Here is a 25648-nt window from a genome sequence, read left to right on the forward strand (position 1 = left end):
CCAAAGTGCTAGGATTACAGGCGTGAGCCACCGTGCCCAGCTGGAAACACTGTTTTTTGCTTCCAGACCACAAAATAGACACATTCTACCTTGTGATCTATTGTGTTCTTCCTTGGACTCCCTTTAGCTGATCAGGGAGGTGCCATCAGAACGCAGCTCACACTGATCTTCTTTTTTTTTTTTTTTTTTTTTTTGAGACGGAGTTTCGCTCTTGTTACCCAGGCTGGAGTGCAATGGTGCGATCTCAGCTCACTGCAACCTCCGCCTCCTGGGTTCAGGCAATTCTCCTGCCTCAGCCTCCTGAGTAGCTGGGATTACAGGCATGCGCCACCATGCCCAGCTAATTTTTGTATTTTTAGTAGAGACGGGGTTTCACCATGTTGACCAGGATGGTCTCGATCTCTTGACCTTGTGATCCACCCAACTCGGCCTCCCAAAGTGCTGGGATTATAGGCGTGAGCCACCGTGCCTGGCCCACACTGATCTTTAAATCCTCCAAGGTCTGGTTGTCAGAGTGCTAAATACTGTAACTTCAGGTGCATTCAGATTTAAACTCTTTTGATTCTTCTTGGTAGACATTGCATTTGCTTTTTGTGAAGTTTAGTTCTTTGACTTTGGTTGACTGTGAACAGGAAAATTTTGGAAAGAACAGAGGCACATGTCAGCTAAATGAAGAATTTTGAGATGGCAAAGATCAAGGGCTTCCTTTTAAGATTCGCTGGTGAGAGAATTTCCTGGTAAGTTGGGTACTAGGAGAATCAAATAGGTGAGATCGATGGAGCGGTAAAAGTCTGTTTAAGTAAGTCATGAGTTCAGAGCAAGTTCAACCAGAAACTCTACATTTATACAAACCACACATACACTTTTGCAAACTTTTCTGGTAAGGCAAAGCCATTTTCAAGTGACTTATAAGACATTTAAGGAAACTGGGCTGGTATAATTTCTCCGACTGTCATTACTCCTCCCATTCCCATCGTTGTCATTGGTCTGGTCAGGTCCTGTTCTTTGAAACTTGTTACCTGAGGTCCTTTCCCACAGAGTTAACAGCATCTTAACATATCTGGAAATAGGAAATTTGGTCTGAAAATCTGGATGGAATTAGGAGCGGGGCAGACAGATTTCAGGAACTAAGTTTGAAACATTTCATCTTAAAGTTGAAAATTTCGTGAACACATCCTGCAGATGGTTTTTCTACAAGTAGCTACTCTGGGGTCAGGTTGAGGAGGCATCCTCTCTGGCAGATGAGACTTTTCTGTTCATGGGACGCTAACAACGCTTAAAGGGGCCACCTTGCTGTGCTCTCTCAGGACCTGTGGTTTCAGCTCCTCCCTTGATGGCTTTGGGTAAAGAACTCTTGTCATCAGGAGACTGTTCTGGTGCAGATGAGGCAGCATCTTTTTCAACCCTTAATAGGTGGAAGAGCTCACTATTTCCCAGAAAGTTTCCCACCCCACCCCCTGTAGGCATTACATTATTTAAAAAATAAAAATAAAAACGTGGCGAGTTTCTGTTCATAACCACTGTAAGTCGGCCGAAGCAGTCCATTGCGTTCCTTTCAGTCTGGTTAAGCAGCAGTCGTGTTTATGTGCACAGATTTCAGGCAGTTCTTAAAACTGCACTTTTCAGCCAGCAAAACCAGAGCCCCTGTGACACTCAGATCACCATTAGGTGCAGAACCTAAGATTAGTGAGTTTCTGTTTGCTGCATTAGGATTGTAAAAGCGTAGAAAGTCCCCAAGATATCTGTGAATATACTTGGATATGAAGTTGCAGACAAGTGTTAACAATGAAACATACAATATGTTCTTTGGAAATAAAAATAACTTAGTACACATTTAGAAAGGTCTGTGGGTCCCCCACCTCCACCCCCCAAAAAAACCCCCCCTGAACTAGATGTTGCTTTTGTAACCAGAATCCTGAGTTATTTTGGATTGTGCTATTTACCAGAGTAATTAAAGATGAATTTATGTGTTGGTGCAATGAGCCCTGGAAGACTGTTTGTTTTGTTTTGTTTTGTTTCTGGCAGAGGAAATGATGCCTTTGAGATGGATTGCAAAAATGTTGAGTTCTGAGGCCAGGGGTTGTCCCTGCCTGGCATGACCCACCACTATCGAGAGCATGTGACAGTGGAGGGGGTTGGAACTCCTACCTTGGGGCTCCAAGTCCAGGATGTGGCTTGTCCTCCCTGGCCCCTGCAGACTCTGGCCTGGGCAGAAGTGCCCTGATGGCTGCTTCAAAGTCAAAGGCAGAGCTTTCTGAGCCTTCACTTTAGACTCTGCCATGTCCAGTTGGTTCAGAAAATCTTACAAAATGAGTCTGATATATCCAGCTATAATCAGTCACTTTACGAAAAACTTTTTAAAAGGAGTCTGTGCTATCTGGGTAGGTTGGTTAGATCCAAGGGTTTTTACAACAATTCAGCCCCATTTTCTGCAGGCACATGCGTGAGAGGCAACGGTGGATGCCTGTGGCCCGTTAACGATTATGTGATAGCAGAGGTTTGGGACTGTAGGGCAAGGGAGACCCAATTTGATGTGCAATGGCTTCCTTGTGAGTAATAGTCCATCGACCACCATTGTAATATCACTGAGATGTCCAGGTCATTTCTTCAGGGTCTGAAAATGCAATGTAGCCTAACCAGGTATGTGTCTGGAGTTCCTGAGCTTTCTAGGGATGCTGCCTGTGAAGGGTCCTGACTTGCCAGTGGGCCTGATGAGACCCCCAACCCCGACTGGGGTGGTTCTCCGGACTGGGGCAGAGACGGCCATCCACTTCTGTTGGTGAAATGTCTGACTTAACTGAAACTGGCTGGGGCTGAGTGTTCCTTTATCAGGTACGAAGCAATGGCAAGAATGAGCCACTATTGTGGACAGTGTATTTTAATGTGATTACGTGGAATTTTATACAGTTCCCTCTAATAACATAAAAGAAAATAACCTCATTTACCTCTGTCTTAAGATTTGCTTGAGGTCAGGCGCAGTAGCTGATGCCTATAACCCCAGCATTTTGGGAGGCTGATGCAGGAGGTTCATTTGAGGCCAGGAGTGCAAGACAATCCTGGACAACAAAGCAAGACCCCATCTCTATAAAAATTTTTTAAAATGGCTGGGCACGGTGGCTCACGCCTGTAATCCCAGCATTTTGGGAGGCCAAGGCGGGCGGATCACGAGGTCAGGAGTTCAAGACCAGCCTGACCAACATAGTGTAACCCCGTCTCTACCAAAAGTACAAAAATTAGCCAGGTGTGGTGGTGCACGCCTGTAATCCCAGCTACTCAGGAGGCTGAGGCAGGAGAATTGCCTGAACTTGGAAGGCGGAGGTTCCAGTGAGCTGACATTGCACCACTGTACTCCAACCTGGGCAACAGAGCAAGACCCCGTCTCAAAAAAAAAAAATTAAAAATTAGCCAGGCATGATGGCACACACCTGTAGTCCAAGCTACTCAGGAGGCTTAGGTGGGCGGATCGCTTGAGCTGAGTCTCAGTGAGACTGCAGTGAGCTATGATGGCACCACTGGAGTCCAGCCTGGATGACAAAGTGGGAGCCTGTCTCTTAAAACAAAACCAAAAATTAGAAAAAAACTTTGCTTGAGCAATGTGCCTGGTGGAATATTAGGGATGATAACAGATTTCTGTGAACGTGGTTTTGACAGTGTTTATTTAAACCGAGAACGACTGCAGTCCAAGCCCAGCCTTCAGGTGTCTCCTTGGTTTTTAAACAGGGTAATTCTATCTTTGTGGCTTGAAAATGTCTGTTCAATTCTGAGGGTTTTCTTGTACTTTTTGTTTGCTGCACGACTGTATGGTTACGTTTCTGTATGTATCACACCTAAAAACCGTGGAACCAAAGCCCTGATTTGAATACAGAATGTAAGCGATGTGGCACTTTAAAAGGAATCACTGAAGGGGGAGGGGGATGAAGAGGAGTTGGTTAATGGGTACAAACACACAGGTAGAAGGGATATGTTGTAATATTCGATAGCACTGGAGGGAAAGTATAGTTCACTGTAATTTACTGTGCATTTAAAAACAGCCAGAAGAGAAGATCTGTAATGTTTTCAACACCAAGATAGTTGCTTGAGACGATCGATAGCCCAGTTATCCTGCTATGATCATCACACATATTATACAAAATAGCACATGTATCCCCAAATATGTACCACCATTATATATCAATTAAAGATTAAAAATAAAAGTGATCATTGTGTCTGCAAACATTTTTGGTGCTCACAATCGGGGAGAGGGTATGATTCTGGCTTCTAGTGGGTAGAGCCCCTGGGTGCTGCTAACCAGCTCCTCATAATAAAGAATTCTTTGGCCTATAACCTGTTAAAGGAAAAACCTTAGACAAATTAAATTTAACAGAGTTTAACCAAGCAAAGAACTATTCATGAGTCGGGCAGCCTGTGAATTAGAATAGATTCAGAGAGGCTTCCAGTGCTACCACGTGGTGGAAGAAGATGAATGAACAGAAAAAGGCAAGTGACATACAGAAAATGGAAGTGAGGCACAGAAACAGCCGGATTGGTTACAGCTGATTGCCTTATTTGAAGCTGATTTCAACAGTTGGTTGCCTGTGATTGGCTGAAACTCAGTGGTTGGCACAAATGTAGGTTACAGTCTGTTTACATATCCAGTTAAATTACAGTTCACTATGTATAGAAAAACCTTTAGGCCAAACTTAAAATATTTAAGGAGGCAGCTTTAGGATAAACTTAATTTAACAAACCTGATTGCTGAGGTTAAAAACCCTGAGTATTGGCTGGGTGTGGTGGCTCACTCCTGTAATCCCAGCACTTTGGAAGGCAGGTGGGTCATTTGAGGTCAGGAGTTTGAAGCCAGCCTGGCCAACGTGGTGAAACCTCATCTCTATTAAAAATACAAAAATTAGCCAGGCGTGGAGGCTCACACCTGTCGTCCTAGCTACTCAGGAGGCTGAGGCAGGAGAATCGCTTAAGCCCAGGAGGTGAAGGTTGCAGTGAGCCGAGATCGTGCAACTGCACTACAGCCTGGGCGACAGAGTGAGACTTCATCTGAAACAAACAAAAAAACAAAAAACAAAACAAAAAGAAAACCCAGAGTTTTTTGCCAAAAAAAAAAAAAATCTATTATGCCAAAGTAGATTTCCTGGTTTTGACAATGTACTATGATTACGGAAGACATTTTCATCGTGGAAAGCTTGTGAAGGGTATATGGGACCTCTGTGTGCTATTTCTGCAATTTCCTGTGAGTTTTAAACCATTTCACAATAAAAGTTATAATAATGAAAATTAAATTAAGCAACACCTTTTTAAAGAAAAAACTACCACTAGGTGGGTGCAGTAGCTCACGCCTGTAATCCCAGCACTTTGAGAAACTGAGGTGGGAGGATTGCGTGAGGCCAGAAGTTCGAGACCAGCGGGGGCAACATAGTGAACCCCTATATCTACAAAAAATTTAAAAATTAGCTGGGTGTGGTGGCACACACCTGTAGTCCCAGCTACTTGGGAGGCTGAGGTAGGAGGATTGCTTGAGCCTGGGAGGTAGAGGCTTCAGTGAGTCATGACCGTGCCATTCACTCCAGCCTGGTGACAGAGCAAGACTGTTTCAAAAAAAACAAACACAAAAATCCAACCCTACCACTGAGAGGTGTAGAAAGCATTGGTGAAGAAGTACCCTTAGCTACAGGGGAGGTGGCCTGTGTGGGGATGAGGCACTGGCTCTAGGACAGCCAGGCCTGCAGTTGCCACCAGCTCACCCCTGGCTAGCCATGTGCTTTCAGACCGGTCCCTTAAAATAGTGAGAGTGAGTTTTCACGCTTGCAAAATAGGGGCGGTAATTCCTGCCTAATGTAGATTGTTGTGAGCACTGAGGGAAATTGCTTGTGAAATGCCAAGCATGCAGTTAGTCTCAACATCTTTCTCTTTTCCTTCTGGCCTCTGCCAGTCTGGTTTTTGCTGATTTTATTCTGAGGATGAACACTGTCTGGCTCCAGCTGAATGCAGGAAGCATAAGTGAATCTTCCAGTTGGGAGAACAGATAATAGTAGCCCTGAGTGTGCTACCCAGATAAACTGTTTCTGTTCCCTGGGCAGAAAGCATCCATTTGCTTCTTGTCCACGTGGTGGGATGCTGTCTTAGTTTGTTTTCTGTTGCTTATAATAGAATACCTAGAACTGGATAATTTATAAAGGAAAGGAATTCATGTCTTATACTTACGGAGGCTGAGGAGTCCAAGGTGAAGGAGCTGCATGTGGTGAGGGCCTTCTTTCTGGTGGGGACTCTCTGAAGAGCTCTGAGGTGACGCAGGGCATTGCAGGACGAGAGGGCTGAGCAGGCTTGTTCAGGTCTCTCTTCCTCTTCTTACAAAGCCACCAGTCTAATATATCTATATATTTGAGACAGGGTCTTGTTCCGTCACTCAGGCTGGAGTGCAGGGGCACTATCATGGCTCATGGCAGCCTCGATCTCCTGGGCTCCAGTGATCCTCCAGCCTCCGCCTCCTGAGTAGCTGGGGCTACAGGCATAAGCCACCACATCTCGATCATTTTTGTTGATTTTCTGTAGAGATGGCATCTCAGTTTGCCCAGGCTGGTCTCTAACACCTGAGCTCAAGGAATCCTCCCGCCTCCGCCTCCTAAAGTGCTGGGATTACAGGCGTGAGCCACTGCACCCAGCCAATAAATTAATATATTAATGGATTAATCCATTCATGATGGCAGAGCCTGTATGACCCAATCACCTCTTCAAGGCCCCTTCTGTCAATACTGCCACTTTAGGATTCAGTTTCAACATGAGCTTTGAAGGAGACAAATATTCAAACCAGCACAGATGTGTATTAAGCATGCACATGGTTATGACATCATATACACGGTATGCACACACTAATCTCACTTACATACGCCGCCTTCCCTTACAACAGCCTCTTCCGAAATTATCCAGTCTATCTGAAGCAGGTACTCTTGAGGGTCCTCCTGTCTGGTGTCTGTTCTTTTTGCTTTTGTGTGTGTTTTTTAAAAAAAAAATTTTTTTTAGAGACAGGGTCTTGCTATGTTGCCCAGGCTGACTTTGAACTCCGAGGCCAGGGGATCCTCCTGCCTTGACCTCCTGAGTGGCTAGGACTACAGGCAGGGGTGCACCACCACACCCAGCTTGGACTTTAATTTACATGGACAATTCCACGCCTACATCTATAGATACATTCTCTGCACTTACACATCCTGCTTTGTTCCAAACTTAGCCAGCTCCACGCATGAAAGGAAATGGCATTTTCTTCATTCAGATGGACCCTCAGCCTCCCCAGGATTGGCACTGTGAGTCTCTGGTAGGGCAGGGCCAGCAGGCCATGTGGCTCTGCTCTGCTCAGGAGTGGTGTAGGGCCAGCCGGCCTTTGGATGCAGACCGCCCACAGCCGAGAGGTGCTTCTCAGCCTGAGCTTGGCCCAGAGATCCCTGCTTCACATCAATGCTGTTCCCATATGCAAACCCATCTACCTACACCCTCTGAATGGGCCTGTCACTATGCAAACCTGTTTGGCAGCATCTCCTGAACCAGAATAACCCCATGATCAGAAATTCCACCTAGGTACAGGAGTGTGTACACATGAGCACCAGGAGACACGTACGAGAATATTGACAGTGGCATTCTCTGTCATAGTCAAAAGCTGGAAACAATGCATGCTGCGAATGGCCCATCTGAGCCAGGGTGGCTGGAACAGGGTGAGGGAGGTACACACGTCCACACACCTTATCTCACATCACCCGAGGCACGCACCCATCAGTGCCATGGTGGGCAGAACCCCTGGTGTCCTCACTTGTCAACTGTGTCTCTCCCTTGCTGAGGGGAACGGCTGCTTTCAACTTGGTTAGGTACTCATAGGATATGATGCCACTTTCCTGGATGACTTCACTCAATCCTGACTCTCAGCTCGGGGGCGGGCTGGAGGAACACCCTTCTTCACACCTGGTTGCCGAGGGCTTTTTCCCATATTTGTGGTCTCCTCCCGCCTCACTGCTGCTCACAGTCACCTGCTTGGTGGATGACAGCCATTGTCCATACTGACTGTGGCATAAGCTTGTCTATCAGAGGTTCTGAGGGCAGGTCACAGCTTTCTTCTCTCTCTTCTTGTACCAGTGGGGGCTACAATCTGGGCAGCACATGTGCTTTGCAGACTCATGTTTCCCTTGAATTTGATGGGGCTAGTTGAAGATACAGACTTATAGAACATTTTTTTTTTTTTTTAAGACGGGGTTTCACTTTGTTACACAGGCTGGAGTGCAGAGGCATGATCTAGGCTCACTGCAACTTCCACCTCCTGGGGTCAAGCGATCTTCCTAGCTCAGCCTCCCAAGTAGCTGGGACCACTAGCATGCGCCACCACACTCAGCTAATTAATTTTTTTTTTTTTTTTTTTTTTTTTGTAGAGATGAGGCCTCACTGAATTCCCCAAGCTGATCTTGAATTACTGGGCTCACCAAAGTGCTGGGATAGAACCAATTTGGACTCTCATGTTGTTCATTGTCACCTACGTCAATTATCAAGATGACATTCTGTCTCTATGATCTTCATATTTTTAATTTCTTTTGTTTTGAGATGGGGTTTTGCTATGTTGCCCAGGCTGCCTTGAACTCCTGGCCTCAAGCAATCCTCCCACCTTGGCTTCCTGAGTTGCTGGGATTACAGGTGTGAGTCACTGCACCTGGCACATTACTCCTAGTTTTTAGATGAAGAAATTGACTATCAGAGAGGATGAGTAATGTGCCAGGAAATAAGAGCCTGAGCTTGGATTTGAACCCAGGTCAATCTGACCCAGATCCACTGCTCTTAGCCATCTACTGATAAAACAAATACATACACAGAGAAGACAGCATATCTGCACTTGATCCATAGGAAGGACATTTTGCTTGGGTGCCTGTTCTCCTCCTTGGTCTCCTCAGGATACAGCCCTAGACATTTAGACCTGTTAATGTCTGGCTCAGAGGCCAGCCTCCCTCTCTCTACCACCTTGGTCCTGTCACGGCTCTTCTGCAGGACTGAGCAGGATCAGATCCCCTTCTCAGTAGGGAATTTACCTACTGAAAAATGGGAACTTACCTCTTGCAGGCCTCAACATGGCCCCATATTTCAATAAAACCCAGCATGTACCAAATTGCAAGTTACAGAAACTGAAACAAGCCAGCTTGAGCAAGAAGGGGAGTTGGCTCATGGATGCTGGATTCTTACATACAATCTAAGGGCTGTGGGGCCTCTCCAGGCCCTGGAAGCCAAGACATATGGAGCCCTGGAATGAGTGGGAACGCTCCCTGCCTCATCTCTGCTCTCTGCAGCTGCATTCTTCTCTCCCTCGAGACTGGATTTCTCTTCTCCTCTGTCTACATGATGGATGGAAGATGGTCGCTCCGGATCTCCCAGGCCTGTGTCACCTGAGCTCCAGCAAGAAGCCCAGACAGAAACCGCAGCTCTCACTCCTAGTTCTAAAAGAAAATGCTTGACCTACTTGGGGACAGGTGTCATCCCAGTTCCATCAGGTGTGGTTAGAGGTGGGGGTGGGGTTATGGGTGGTCAAGAGCCCCCAGCTCCTGTTGTGAGGGATCAAAAGGGGTTCCTGTGAACTTGGCTGATGCCTCCAATGCCGTACTGCAAACAGGACACCACAGAACATAGGCATACAGCGATGAGCGAGGTGTGTTCCCGTGGACATGTGTTTCCGTTAAGGCGGATGCACTGTTGCCTTCCTCTTACTTCAGTGAGGGGCACTCCCCTGCCAGTCTTTCAGGATCAAAGTGCTGGTGTTATATTTGCTTCACCCTCATCCTTTATTCTGTGTCTCCATCGCTCATCAAGTCCATTGTTTGGAAATGCCTTTTGGATTCATTCTTTCTTCTGCATTTGATCCACACAGACACTGCCCTCTGCCAGCCCCTAGTCCCCTCACATCTCCGTGTCTGCCGCAGGGCCTTGGCTGGTCCCCCTCTTCCTGAGTGACCACTCTGTGACTCTCTCCCCAGCTGCTCCATCACACACCGCTGCAATACATCACTGTTCCCTTGCACAGCAGCTCCCTTTCCCACCAAATAACTCCCACACTCCTTATCCTAGCATTTATGGCTCAGGCAGAAGTAGCTCCTCCTTCTTCTGAATATTATTCCCTCCCTCTTCCAGCCTTATTTCATCTGTGCCTTTCCTAGGGAATTTATAGAACTCGTAAAGCTATTTACATACACATCTTAAGGGCAATCCAAAATGTTCTGCAATTAAGGGATGAATCCATGTTTGGTCCATTTCTTCATCCCCTAAGGTATCTGGCATAGTTTCTAGAAGGAATGATACAGGAGCTAACAGTTATTGCTTACTGTATATTAAACCTGGTGAAAGAACTTTGTGTTATGCATTTAAAATCCTTATAGCAACCCTGCAAAGTAGGTATGTGATTAACTCCTTTTCATGGATGAGGAAACAGAAATTTGGTGAAGCTACTTGCCCAGGATCTCACTGAAGTGGCAGAGCTGGAAGATGAAGGATTGAATGACTTTCCAGGCTGTCCATACCTGGGGGCTGCATAGTTGACCTGCTCTTATTTTCTCAACAAGAAGCCTCTATGAACTAGGATTCAGGAAACATGACAAAGCCAGCTAGTGGTCGGGCTGGAGTTAGAGTCCCTCATACAAGAAGACATTCACCAGTTCAGACTGTCCCATCCCAGTGACTAGTTTCTTTCTGCCATCCTCAAAACTACCACCACACCATTTTCCCTTTCTCTCTCTCTGTCTTTTTTCACTCTGTCCCCTAGCCTGGAGTGCAGCGATGCGATCATGGCTTGCTTGACCTCCTGGGCTCAAGTGGTCCTCCTGCCTTAGCCTCCCAAATAGCTGGGACTACAGGCGAGACACTACACCCAACTCATGTTTTTTGTTTTTGTTTTTCAGAGTTGGGGTCTTGCTATGTTGCCTAGGCTGGTCTTGAAGTCCTGGCCCCAAGCTGTCCTCCTGCTTCAGCTTCCCAAAGTGTTGGGATTACAGGCATGAGCCATTGCACCTGGCCTGATTTTTTTTCTTTAAAAAAATGTTTTATATTTTTAGTAGTTTGAGTTACTAACCCCTTCTCTATTTTGGACAAGCTTCTATTTTTATAGAACTATAAGGAAATGTTGGCTATGTTTTAAATATCTTAATATATACTAAAATTTGGCAAATTAATGATTTTAAATACATTACATGCTTGAAATATGAATGAAAGAGTGTATTTGGCAACTCTCGACAAGACTCTTAGCCTCAGCATTGCAGTCCTTGATCATACATCCTATGTATGCTGTGCGTATCACATATGTACATGTAAATGAAATGTTCCTTTAAGACTAGAACCAATTGTATTGTTATTAAATGGTCTCTGTATTCAAGACTGATGAAGTCACATGAATTCACTAGGTAATTGATAGGAAGTTCGAGTGAAATGTTTCAACAATATTTAACTGACACTCCCAAACAGAGTAAATAAAGTACCTTTCTGGCTGATGGAAGAAAAAGGCTTCTATTTAGTACCATTTGACTAAGAAAGCTTAGCCCTTTACTAGGAAGAAAATGCGGATCATTTCCAGGCAGCTGTTTTCCTGCAGAGCCAGCATCTCACTCGAAGTCTTGAGTCCCTGCGGAGGTGCAGCCAGAATGCCTCATGATTAACATGGGCCATGCTGTGATCAGCACAGATGTGGTTAGCCTGAGACTGGCTACTGAGACAGACTCCAAGTGCAGTTCCAGCTCTTTTGGTGTCAGTAATTCTTGTGATCTAATTTCAAGACAGCATGACTCGGACTCTGCTGTTACTGCTGTGGTGTCAATGATCCCCCAGGTAAAGAATACAGTCCATTAATCTCTGAGAGTTTTCCTTCTGGGTTCTCTCTTCAGGGTCTTCGGAGTTAAAACTCTGCCCTTGAGCAAAAGCAACTGCATCCATCCTATTCCCCAAATGGATATCAACACGAGAGGCAAGTTTCATCCATGGTTCCCTGTGGCACTAATAAGGGCTGCAGAAAGATTGAAAAGTGAAGATCCTATTTTTCTCAGAGGTGAGCTGAGGCACCGTCCATATAGATTTTAGGTAAACTCTCAAAGAAAGCTTGCTGAATCATAAGTCATTGCTTTCTCCATCAAGTTCCAGTTTTTCTCTAGATCATTTTGTAACAACTGGCAAACACTAGATTAAGCAGGGAAGCATCTGTCAACTCGGGGTATGCATGTGGCACGGTTCCTGTTGGCTGTTGTTTTGTTCGTAATAATGAATATCCAAATGGGCTCTGCCAGCTTCATCTCTGTGATCTCAGCAAATGTGTCCATCCCAGAGATCAAGGCAAGGCGGCTGCTTCATGCGGCTTCCGAATCATGCCCTAGGCTACTGACACACAGCCATCCAACCATGGATGAAAATTGCCTCTCGTGTTGATCTCGTGTTCATTCTTAGAAATAAGCAGCCAATTCATAGAGCAACCTTCCTCAAACTTTTAAAGTTAATCTGATGACCAAAGTAGAAAATTTTCCGCCTACTAGCCCTCCTCTTCCAATCGAAGGTACATACAGAGGGCTTTGTCTAAAGAAGGAAGTTATTTGCTCTACAGAGAGCTATCGGCAAAATTCTTAAAGGGTCTTTCAAGTTGTTTTATTCCAGTGAATTTCTTTTCTTTTCTTTTCTTTTTTTTTTTTTGAGACAGGGTCTCACTCTGTCACACAGGCTGGAGTACAGTGGTGTGATCATAGCTTATTGCAACCTCCGCCTCCCAGGCTCCAGTGATCCTCCCACCTCAGGCTCCAGAGTAGCTAGGACAATAGTTGCATGCCACCACACGCAGCTAAGTTTTGTATGTTTTGTATAGACAGGGTTTCAGTATGCTGCCCAGGCTGGTCTCGAACTCCTGAGCTCAAGTGATCTGCCCACCCCGACCTCTCAAAGTGCTGAGGTTACCAGGCATGAGCCACTGCACCCGGCTCCAGTGAATTTTTAAACTATAACAGCCCTGGTCTCCTCATTCAATCAATCATCAAGTCCTGGCGACTCAACTTTCCTTTTCTTTCTGGTTGGCCAGCCCTTCTATCTGTAGGATACGTGATGACTGCTCCTCCAGGACTTGTTCTCTAAAGGGAGTGACCTGTATTCTGAAGGTATTTGTGGAAATGTCCCCATACGGGAGATTGCAGTTTTGCTCGTTTTTTTTACCTACCTTCTGTTTGCTATGTGGCCCTGAGAAGGTAATACATTAAGGTATTACATGAGATGCTCTCTGTATTAGTTTGCTGTTACTGCATAATAATCTACCTCCAAACTTGTGACTAATGCAACAGTTAATTATTTAGCACACGCCTGAGGGGTGGCTGAAGTTGACTGACCTAAGCGAGACCAGGCTAGGGGACTCTGTGGACTTCCTTGTGTATCCGCGGGTGGACTGGGAGCTTGGGCTGTGCTCAGCTGGGGCAGCTCTGCTCCAGGTTTCCTGTCCTCCTTAAAGAAGGCCCAGCCCAGCCAGTTCTCCGGGTGATGCTGACTCTGCTTCTGTTCAGCTGTTGTGTCTTGGTGAAATCACCATCATCACTTGCCTGGAAGCCACATCCAATGCCCCACTCCTCCCAAAAGCTGGTCTCCCTGCATCTCCCCTAGTGTATCCCCTCAAAAGCAAAAAATGTGACCTTTTAAAGAATACAAAATTTGCTGGGCATGGTGGCTCACGCCTGTAATCAGAACACTTCAGGAGGCCGAGGCAGGCAGATCACCTGAGGTCAGGGGTTCAAGACCAGCCTGGCCAACATGGCAAAACCCTGTCTCTACTAAAAAATATAAAAATTAGCTGGGCACGGTGGCATGCACCTGTAGTCCGATCTACTTGGGAGGCTGAGGCAGGAGAATCGCTTGAACCCAGGAGGCAGAGGTGGCGGTGAGCCAAGATCACACCACTGCACTCTAGCCTGAGCAACAGAGCAAGACTCCGTCTCAAAAGAAAAATACATATATATATACACATATATATATGTATATATACACACACACACACACATCATGGAGGGCCATGGAGCCTCAGCCTAAGGATGGTGTGTGTGACACACACACACACCCCTTATATAAATGTGTGTGTGTGTATATATATATATATATACACACACATACACACACACAGACATATATACCATCCTTAGGCTGAGGCTCCAAGGCTCTCCACGATGTGGAAAGGTCCCTCTTCTTTGCCTGCTGCCATCCTGGACTCCCTTTAGTTCTTTGCACGGCACTACCCTCTACCCCCATTAAGGGCATGTGCTGTTCCTCCTGCCTAGAGAGCCCATCTCTCCACCTTCACACAGCCAATCCTCATCATTAATTCACAAGCGGAAGTATCCCCTCCCCAGGGAGCCCTTCCCATCGTCTCAGGCAACACTCATATTTTCCCCTTTGTAACATTCATAAGACTTGTCATTTTCTTCTTGGATTTCCCTGCTAGCCACAGGCTCTGTGTAGATAGATCTGTCTTGTTCACTGGTTGCTCCCTGGCACCTGGTCCTAGTTAACCTTGGTCAATACTGAGTGAACAAATGAATGAGTGAAAGGGGCTTAGGGGAAAGGCCCTGGCTCTGTACATCATCTGTGGATATTCAGCCTTTTAGTTTTAACATCTGGAGATTTGAGGGTTGGACTAGGTGAGCTCTGTCCCTTTTGTTCCTGGATGGTGGATTGGACGGTGGGTTGTATGGCGGGGCTTGAGATAATAATGGGTGAGGCTGTAGATGAAGGGAGTTGAAGGTAGCAGTACTTAGTAGCAGGATGGAGTACACCTAAAGCAATCTAACCAATTCTTTCAGTTCCACAATCCAGATTCCAGCAGCCATCAGAACACCACAGCCCTGCGCTTGGCCATGCAAGATTTCCCAGCTATTATGTCATGACAGCCAGCCCAGCCCAGAGCCATCTCTGAACGTCTAGGGGATAGCCTTGCTCAGCCAATGAGTTTTGCCTGGGAAGTTAACTAATGATAGTATTTCTCACTTGCTAAATGTTGGCACTGCAAAGTGATCTCCAGACCCCAGCCTGGATCCTATCTTCAAAGCAGGCAGAAGTTCTAGAGAGTTCTGTGAGGCTGGCCACGATGGCTGGTGTTCCCCATAGTCCCCTCAGCTGGGGCATAGTCAGAGAGGCAAAATGCTTTCCTAGAGGAACACCAGGGATCATCCCCATGGGAATGCCACTTCATTCAAAGCTCTAGCTTGGGTCATCTGAGTTGGGGTCAATCTTGGGTCATCTGAGTTGGGGAGTACCCAGTGCCAGGCTCTGCCTGCCAGATACACACCTGAAGTGTGGAGGACCAAGGCTTCTGTTTGTGGCATTTCCTGCCACAGAATTTGGATTTATATCTTTCTGCAGATTCCAAATGCATAATTTTATCTGAGTTACAAAAATTAGTTTTGCAAGGCTTTGGGCATGTTCAAACCCATTCATCCGGTTTAACGAACACAAAAGCAACCTGCTGTTACAGCCTGCAGGCCACATTAAGTTTGGGTGGACTGCCTCATCGCCTAAAAACTGGGAGAGTGGCCGGGCGCGGTGGCTCAAGCCTGTAATCCCAGCACTCTGGGAGGCCAAGGTGGGTGGATCACGAGGTCAAGAGATCGAGACCATCCTAGTCAACATGGTGAAACCCCGTCTCTACTAAAAATACAAAAAATTAGCTGGGCACGGTGGCACGTGCCTGTAATCCCAGCTACTCCGGAGGCTGAGGCAGGAGAATTGCCTGAACCCAGGAGGCGGAGGTTGCGGGGAGCCGAGATCGCGCCATTGCACTCCAGCCTGGGTAACAAGAGCGAAACTCCGTCTCAAAAAAAAAAAAAAACTAGTGGAGTGGGAGAAGTCTCCTATGGATCTGTTATCTTGCTAGCAATTTGTTACCTTTAGTACGGAGGTTCAAATCTGGACTTTGGTTTCCAAGTAGCTTAAGTAGAAATTGGCAGTGGCGTCCGTTAGTACTGAAGGTTGGATGCATTCGCTGCTAAGTGACCACGAACTCCACTGATGCAGGATGGAAAACCTGAGCCAGAGACCCACGCAGGGCTGGGCTGGACAGCTCTGCCCTGTGACAGTTGTACTGCAAATAGAATGGCTACACGTTACATCTATTTGAATGCATCATTGCAGCAAATCTATGTTCTCTAGAAGAGACCAGAAGACATGAGTTCAAACATGAGGGTGAGAAGAATGTGGGCTCAGCCTGCACGTGATCACTCCCATGACTGTGAGAGTTAAATGAGGGGGTGACAGTGCTGCAGCTATTCTGGGACCTGTGCTATTTATATGAGCCTGTTCCAAACCTTAACACACAGATACGGAATTCACTCAGCACTGTATGCAAAGGAAACAAGAGACCGCTCTAACGGGGTCTGGTCCCTCCTAAACTCCCCAGATGACAAGCTAGTTATTTAATACGTTCTTTCTATGTTTGGAATGCGTGTGTTTTCAAGAGTAAAAGCATACCAACAATACCTTTATTATTTGTAATATACTTAAAGAGCAGGGGTCCCCAACTGGCTAAACATTAAAAAACACTGGGAGAGCTTTAGAAATAGAGAAAAATGATCATGCCTCACCCATCACTTACTGAGTCAGAATCTGCAGAGAGGGATGTGCTGAGATGTCTTTTGAAAAAGCTCTCCAGCTCTCCAGGTGCTTCAGTCCACCAGTCAGATTTGGGCACCAGTGCTGCCCAGCATGTCCCAGGCTCCAGGGTGTGGGGGTCACCATGGGCTTGGGTCAGGCTCAGGCTCTCATTCACCAGGTGTGGGGAGGGGCTTGAGCCTGCATTTCCAGTAAGCTCCCGGGTGGGGCTGAGGCTGCTGATCCACAGTGCTCCATCTCTGGGTGTGTACCTATACACGCATCACCTTTGTTGTACTAGGGCCAGGTATGAGCTGCAGGGAGCACCTTGTACCCCGTAGCCCTGCCCTACTCCACACTGTCCCCAGTCTCACGTGGTATTTGGACTCACTTTCACCAAGGCAGTTCTCAGCTCAGGGCTGAACCCTCCGTGTGGGTCCCCACAGCCCTCTTCAGGCCCTGTATCAGTAGGAAATGAAAATGCATTAATCGGGAGGGGTTTATCTGGTGTGAAAGGCTCAGGGAGACAATTCTTTTTATTGTCAAGGACCAGGAAACAAAGTGTAGAAATACTATACACAGTGGTCATGAGCTACAAGACAGGAGTGGGATGGAGGGGAGACGCGGTAACACACGGCATTATTCTGAACGAGCTCCAGCTCTTCATTCTAACACTTGAACCAAGGACAGACAGCTGTCCTTTTTCAGTAAGGCTGCAGCAGAATGCAAATGTGACTCAGTTTATCAGCTCCCACAGGGCAGGCAGCGCAAGAGGCTATTGTAAGTTGGCTTTGGGAGCTCCCATCTCAAACACAGAGTGGATGCTGAAGGTGGTCCCTGGCCGCTGCTGGTGGCTGGTCCCGGCTCGCTAGGTCCTGGGCATGTCTCGATTCTCAATAATCAGCTTGTCAGTTGAATACAGTTGGCCAATGTGGACCTGAAGGCAAAGAAAGGACATAGGTCAGGAACTGCAGCCCTCTAGCCCCTGGGAAAGATCAGAAGGAACATTTCCTAACCTTTATGATACCAGTGTTAGCCATCCCTGGACTGATCCCTCTTGTCACTGCACTGTGGGGCAAAGCTGGTCGCCAGCACTGCCTTGGCTAGCTCCATGCACCATCCAACACCCACTTCCCTCACAGTGAGAAGTTAGAGGGATCCACACACCCATGTCTTCTCTCTGAAACAGCATGAGGTTGTAGCCTGGGATTCTGGGGCTGTGATGAGCTGGGTGAGGACTGCCTGCTGGTGGCAGAGCTATCAGGTGTGTTCCCAGCACCTCCTCTCCTAAGAGGGTTTCCTTCCCTTAAACCGATTCTTGCATAGGGAAAGTGTTTTAGAACAATGTGGAGACGGGGTGCTATCTTTGCTGGGGTAGAAAAATCATTGCATTCAGGGTAATGCAAACACTATTCCGCAGCCCATCCCGGGTGGGTTGAGGACAGCTGTCTGAGTGCCTGCACCTCCTGCCTTCCATCTTTCCTGCCCACTTTTTAAAGTGTTCTTTTTATTAAGCATCTTGGTGCCCAACGTTTCCACTGAAATAGCTGCTGTGTGAGCGAAGACATCTAGATCCTACTACAGAGGAGGATTGGCACTGTCCTCCACCCTGATCAGTTCATGGTTTTGTTTTCATATATTAACCTCAACAGATACATGAACCCACTATCAAACGATATTCAGAAACAAAAGTCTAGAATACCAATGAGCCTTAAAAAAAAAGGGAAACATTTTGTTTTGGATAATTAAAATGAGGCTAATACAAATAATTCTGTATAACAGCTTGGATGATTCGGTTACCTGGGAGCTTGCTCTATATTTAATTGATCTCAGGGGATTCATCAGGAACCAGTCCTAGAAGTGTCCACAATCAGACACTCCAGCAGTACTTGACAGAGTTTACCATCATCTTCCTAAGGCTTTAGTGGCATGTAGGAGTTATGGCATGGCGTAAGGAGAAACCCGTTCAAAAATGCAACGGGCTGCCTTGGGAAGCTGTGAGTTCTCTGTCCCCATGAGGAGCAGAAAGCGAGGATGGAGAAGGAAGGTGCATGCTAGACCAGGGTTGAACCAACTGGATTCCTTCTGACTCTCAGCTTCTGTGATTACAGGCACTGTCCACGGCTCCAGGATCCAACTGGGACGCTTCTAATAACAGCCGCGTGGTCTCTGAATGACCCAGTGTTGGTCCACATGTTCTACTTCTGGCACTCAGGAAGAAAAGGTGGCATCCTGGAAAGGCCTTGGGATAGGGCGGGGTCAGGACAGGTGAGCTGCAGCCTGGGTGGCTCTGCTACTTGCCATGTGAGACTCTCCACTTCCTCTGGTCTCAGTTCCTCGCCTGTATGATGAGGTCTGGAAACTTCTAGGTGATCTTTATAGTCCTTTGCAGCTCCAGCAATCTTTAGGCCCTCAACAAAGTTGACTAGTGTCAATAGAAAGATGTGTGAGATCTCCAACCAGTGCAGCACCTACATGCCATGAGCGTCCCTAGGGCAGCTGGTGGGAATCTGGCCAACAGACAGTCATGGCAGACAAAGAGGAGAAATGTGTTGCAGCAGCAGGAGGGGTGACTGGCTTTCTGCCCCCTCCTGAAGGGATGGCTCTCTCCTGTCCACCCATTCACTGCCTGCAGCCTGGTGGCACGCTCATGAAGCCTGCCCTCCTCTGCTGCCACCTGGACCATCTGTGTGGTCTGTGCATGTGATCCCTATGAAGTCATGTGCTCCAGTTCATGTCTGTCTTCCCTTTTCCAGCCCCCTAACTGAGAGCCCCTCAAAGGCAGGGCTGGTAAACACTGCTGTCTGTGCCGCTGGGCCCCGCACAGTCCTGATAGACAACTCTGCTCAGCAGATCTCTGATGAGTGAGCGAGAGAAGGAATCTGAGCCCAATGCCCTGAGAGCAAACGGCTCTGTAGTGAAGACTGATACACAGGCAGGGCTCTTTCTTACAAGTGAAAGGCACGTACCGCACACAATGTGCACTGATCCTGTAAGGAAAAAGGCAAGATGGATGCTGGGCAGGCCACAGTTATCTCATGTGGTTATCTCCAATTACCACACAGAAAACCTGGAGGAGCCCTGGAAGAGCAGCCCCAACCCTGAGTCACTCTGAAGATAAGCAGTGAGCGCCTTCTGTTCCAGGCAACTTGTGCAGGTGAGACTTGCAGATGTGATTCCTGCCTGCAGAAAGTTCTGAGTCCAGGAAGGGAAAACAGGCGAGAATTGAGATAAGTGACCTAGCATCTGGAATGTGCTAGCCCAGAGGAGGGCACACAGGTCTAGAGGGATCTAGAAGATGTGACTCAGCCTGAGGGAGTCAGGGAAAACTTCTCAGAGGAGATAGCCTCTGGGGAGGAGGAGCTCAGAGACTCAGAGGCTGGAGCTGGGGCAGGGGTGAGAAGCCCATGACATGATTGGACGTGGAGATGGTCAGAGACAGAAATGGGTTGTGAGTGTGGATGCAGAAGGGTGAGGGTGAGGATGCGGGTGGGGAAGGCAGAGAAGAGAGAATAAAAGAGAAGTGGGATAGGGCCAGAACACAGATGTCAAACTCTACTTGGAGGGGAGGGAAAGCTGTTAAAATGTTAAAAATGGAGGACCAACCCATTCAGCAGCGTGGTTAAAAAAGATCACCTTGACTTAGGGTCAAGGCAAACAAGAGGTGGAGCACTGTGGCAAGGAGACCTAGTTAAGGGACCAGCAAGAGTGCAGGTGAGAGGTGATTCCAGCTTGGACGCAGGAGTGGCAGAACGTCTAGAGGGGCAGCCAGAGGAATACGTGGGTGCTGCGCTGAAGGGGACACCACCCTTGCAAGTTTGAGACTGGTGTGTGTGTGGACGCTGTAAGAATCACTGTCCCTCATTTTTGGTGAGCAATGAAGGCCCAGAAAAGTCAATCCATATAGAAGCAAAGACATGAACCCCAAATCTTCTGACCTCTGTCCAGCGCTTTCTCCAAAATGCTGCTCCTCTACTACATCCCAACCATTTCTTGGTTTCTTTTCTCCTTTTCTCTCTTTCTGTCTTTATTTTTTTTTTTTTTAGAGACAGGTTCTCACTGTGTTGCCCAGGCTGATCTTAAACTCTTGGGCTTAAGTGATCCTCCTGCCTCAGCCTCCCGAGTAGCTGGGATTACAGGCATGTGCCGCCATGCCTGGTTAATCAGTGCTGATTTCTTCATAATGTGAATTACACATAACTATGAGCCTACGTTATGAAAATGCGAGATAACCACATGAGATAACTGTGGCCTGCCTGGCATCCATCTCTCCTTTTTCCTTATGGGGCCAGTGTACATCTAGAAGTTTACACTCTCCAGACTCCTGTGCAGCTAGAGGTGGCCAATGAGGTGTCAGCTGTCATCATGGCTGGAGCATCTAGGAAAGTCCTTTAAATTGGGCTGCCTCAGACTGGGGGCATTCCACTGTCTGCCTGCCCCCCCTCCTTTGTCTCCGTTCTGCCTGGAATATCAACTTGATAGCTGGAACACCAGCAGACATCTAGCACTGTGAGGTAAGTTTGATATGGGAGCTACACGCTAAGGCTGGGGGGCAGAAAGGAGGTGCCTGGGTGCTTGATGACCCAGGAGCCACTGTGCCAGCTCCAGACGCCTTATTGCTAGCTTTCTTTTGCATGCGAGAAAAAGAAACCTTCATCTTTTTAAAGCTCCTGTTACTGGGGTTTCTTGCTACATTCAGCTAAACCAATCCTTACTGACTTGAATGTACAATGAGAATTTTAACGTGAGATCAGATGACTAATGAAACAAAGGCCGGTGCAGAGAAGGGGGTGATCTGTGTCCTGAGGCAAGTGGAAGCAATGTCCCTGTCATCTGGGGAGGTGCAATGAACAGGTACCTACTGTAGCTGTTTCCAAAGTTTAAAAAAAGTATGAAGGAAATGATAAAGATCCTGCTCTTTTTCTCTCTAAATCCGGGGTGGCCAATCTTTTGGCTTCCCTGGGCTACACTGGAAGTCTTGTCTTGGGCCACACATAAAATACATGAACAGTAATGAAAGCTGATGAGCTAAAGAAAGAAAAAATCACACACAAAAAAATCTCATGTTTTAGCTTACAAATCTGTGTTGGGCCACATTCAAAGCCATCCTGGGCTGCATGTGGCCTGCGGGCCATGGGTTGGACAAGCTTGACCTACATATTTAGTTGCATTAGGATATGTGGCTATTAATATTTTGGTATTTTTGTCTAGTCTGTTAAATTACATGTAGATTTAAAATGTGTGTGTATATATACACAATATTTAGATGTGGAATCATAGCATAACTTGCCTTTTAACTTCATATTATGATCCTTATGTCATTAACTATCCTTTTAAGGAATATTCTCAGTAACTGTATAATACTCCATTGTAAAGACACATCATAATCTAACCACTCCCATATGATGAACATTTAGATTGTTTCCACTTAACGCTAGGATTATCATTCTTATATATAAACCATTTATCAAATCTGTTTTTTTTCCTTATAAAAGGTTTCTGGAGGCAGAATTGTTGGGTGAACAGATATGAATATTTTTATGGTTACTGATGGATCTTGCAAAACTACTTTCTAGAAGGCCTGCTTGTCCGGCTGACACTCCCTCTGGTGGTCCCTTTCAAGGCTCTGGCAGCACATTTATCATGCCACAGAACAAACAAGCTTCTCCCCACTGTGTGCTAAAGGCCGTATTCTCTATGAATTGGTTAGAAGAGCACAGAATTCTGTTGTGTGGCCCTCTGCTGTGTTCCTTACAAAAGTCCCCATTACAATACTTACCATCAAATTTGTTTCTCAAAGTCCACTAATCTAGAGGATTAAACTTCTGGGGGAAGGGTGCTCTGTTGCAAGGCATATAGCTGTGAGGTGGGCTCGACCCCATGGAAAAGACCCCAAAGGAAACCCACAGAATGAAGAGCCGGCGGCGGGGCGGAGAGCGCAATCTGAGGAGCCAAGTTTTAGGAAACTTGAAATCAAAACAAACCTAATTTATAGGCTTTGACAGAAGTTTGATTAAAAAAAACCAAAAATCCCATTCCAGTATGACAATTTTATGGCCCTTAGGGGGAACAAAACTAATGATATCAGATCTTACAATGTGAGTGGTGTTAAGAGGATACAGAGATGCATGTCTTTCTATCTGTCTGATGTATATACTGCATGTATCGGGGCCGCCCACCGGTCCCTGTACTGTAACGGTAAGTGGGCCTGTCTCATTCCCTACGTGAGCATCAGTGACCGTGGGGAGGAGGGAGAAGGGACCATGCTACTTGACTCAGGTGCATTCAAAGCACAGTTTAGGACAGTGACAGACACATAGAAAGTGCTCAGAAAGTACCTCAAAACTAAAAATATCAGTCCCATACTCTATGGTTCTAACGGCCTGTGCCTACTGACTCTAAAATCCTAAGTGATTACAGAGTCCTTTGATGGTGAGTCACAAGTGAAAATATAGAACTGATGAAGACAAGCGAATAAAAACAGCGATAGGACCATTTACTGCAACAAGAATGTTCACTGACTGTTAAGTAAAATCAAATGATTTAAATTTGGCCCAGCAGATTCACCCAGAGCCGTTACAAAACAAGTAGGGGAAATATTCAGTTCACGCAGGGAGAAAATATTAAAAACTTATCTCAATGAGGGCTAAGGAGCTGAGAAAATAAATGTCTGTGTAACAGTTCTGTTGCATTTATTTGGGTTGTAAAATGTGTCGGCACACAACAGAAGGCCAGCCGGGATTGATGCTGTGGTGCTAAATGACAAAGAACACTGCTCCAAGCTGCTCCGAACTGCAGGTGAGAGGCTCTGGTCAATGGAAGAGAGGTAGTGCAATTAAGAGTTTCACGTTACAGTCCCTCCAGAATCCCAAATTGACTTATACAGCCATATCAGACTATTACTGTGCATAAATTGGTCATTAAAGCTGATCACACTGTTATTCCATAAAGTTGAGGGAGTTGGCACCGGAGTCCATTGGAGAAGTACACAGATAACTGCCAGTAGCTGAGATGACTAGATGGCCCAGAAATACTTATGAGCCCTGAGACTCATTAGACAACCTGCAGGGAAGGAAGGAGCAGGATATAAGAAAAGACAATTGGCTACAATGCTTCAGGTCTTCACTGATTACTTTTCTGAAGCAATGCACAGCCACCCCTGCAACACATCTCTGTCTGACTGGGGTCCCAGGAGCTGGGCTCAGTCGCCAGGGGAGTGGGTGCTGGGGAGGCTGGAGTGGGGAATGGACACAGCCCTGGGCTGGGATCCTACTCCTGCCTTTGCCACTTCCTGCCTATTTTGCAGAGTTGCTATGGGAATCAAACAAATCACTAGACATGAAGAAAATCTACCATTTTCCCATTCCTTCCCAGGGCCCAAATATATGAAATGTCCTAATGCTACTGGGAAGATTAAATAAGCACAGTGCTCGGCACCTGGCAAGGGCCTAAGTGTTATTTACATGCACAGGTTTGTGCATGGCCTGTCTCCGTCAAGATGCATATCATGGGGTTCTGGACCCTCACCTTAAGGATCTCAAGGCCCCTCACCCTTCAGGAGATGGTGGCAATGACAGCCGAGCTCACCTCCTTGGTGTGAATGTGAGCTCTCTGGATTGGACTCAAGGGTGGACTGCTGAGCTGTTCTTTCCTCATCTCTACTCTGGGGACACGGCTTCCTGCCCAGGCAGGGCCCATGACACTGCCAGCTGGTCAGAGCAGTCTGGTACAAGGAGGTGGCTGCACCCTGGAAAGTTACAGGAGAGACATGGATGTCTAGCTTTGCTGGTGAAGCCAAGGGGTAAACTGTTCTGCTCTCTTCCCCCTCAGAGGTTGGGGGCCGCAGGGCACAGTGCTACATCTTGCCTCTGGCATCATGATGATAATACTTTTAATGATGATAATGCTATAAGTAGTAAAAAATAATGATGATAATGAAATTAATAGTGATGATTAATGAGCATTTACTATGTACCAGGCACTGCTCTAACTGCTTAATTAATTATTAATAACTAAATGAAAGTATTTCTTTTAGCTTCACAATGACTTTATGAGGAAGGTACCATTATTATCATCAATTTGTAGGCTTTTACAGGCAAACTTTATCTGTCATGTTTTCCTTTAATTTCTATTTTTGAAGGGTGTGTACTTGCTCTGCTAGGCATGCTCTTCCATTTCACATGTCAGAAGCTGACACCCCAGTGAATCACACTGAGAGCATAACGGGAAAGGATAGTAACAACAGTCACAGTGATAAAAGATACTCCTAGATGTAAACTCAATAAGACACTTGTGATCTTCAGAAAGAAGCAAAAATCTAAGAAATATACAAATTTAGTGAGAGATATACCATGTTCACGAAAAGACTGAGTCATATAAAAATGCCAATTTTTGCAAATGAATTTACATTTAATACAATGATAATACAAATCCTGACAATATTTGAAAAAATACTTGACAAAATGACTTTAAGGTTTATGTGAATTAAAAGTCAAGAATATGAAAAACTTTGAATAGGAAAATCTTAAAGCATTTTCGAGATATAATTAAAACAGAATGGCATTGGGCCAAGGAGAGAGAAATTAACAGAAGAGAGAGTTACAAACCAGATCCTGTTAAGTAGTGGTAGCTAACACATAAAATCACACTCCTGGAGATTCGGGACTTAGCTTAAAGGGGCTGTGGTAGCCAGAACATTTCTTGGAAGTTCCTGTTGATCTTCATGTAAATGATGTATTCTGCTCTACAGCATATTTACGCTTATTTTCGTATAAAAATGTTTTCCCTGCCAAATGTGGTAAGAAACCACCTTGGTGCACATCTATAGTCCCAGCTTCTCAGGAGGCTGAGGTGGGAAGACTGCTTGAGCCCAGGAGTTTGAGGCCGTAGTGTTTTATGATCTCGCCTGTGAACAAGTAACTGCATTCTAGTCTGGGCAACATAGCAAGACCTGGTCTCTTAACATGATTTTGTTTTCCTCCAAGTTGACAAGTAACCCTGACCCTCCAAGAAGATGCACTGTGTGGCCTTTGAGTACCTTCTGATACACCCAGTTTCA

The 25648-nt window shown here is 46.2% G+C and overlaps 1 protein-coding gene across 1 annotated transcript in view; it reads right to left on the minus strand.

Annotated features, from left to right (window-relative positions):
* Positions 1-173: 173 nt before the first annotated feature.
* LYRM4 (LYR motif containing 4) overlaps positions 174-25648 on the minus strand; it is a 167144-nt gene continuing 141669 nt past the window's right edge. Inside the window, exons 3-6 of the mRNA XM_064362950.1 lie at positions 16595-17527; positions 15889-16084; positions 6196-6537; positions 174-1060 (exon numbers count right to left, since the gene is read on the minus strand). Of these exons, the coding sequence (XP_064219020.1) occupies positions 17459-17527 (69 nt within the window). The 3' untranslated portion in view covers positions 174-1060; positions 6196-6537; positions 15889-16084; positions 16595-17458. The remainder of the gene's footprint in view (positions 1061-6195; positions 6538-15888; positions 16085-16594; positions 17528-25648) is intronic.

This window comes from Aotus nancymaae, unplaced genomic scaffold (assembly GCF_030222135.1).
Source record: "Aotus nancymaae isolate 86718 unplaced genomic scaffold, 86718_ANA_hifiasm-v0.15.2.pri h1tg000051l, whole genome shotgun sequence".
In the NCBI taxonomy this organism is placed as follows: domain Eukaryota; kingdom Metazoa; phylum Chordata; class Mammalia; order Primates; family Aotidae; genus Aotus; species Aotus nancymaae.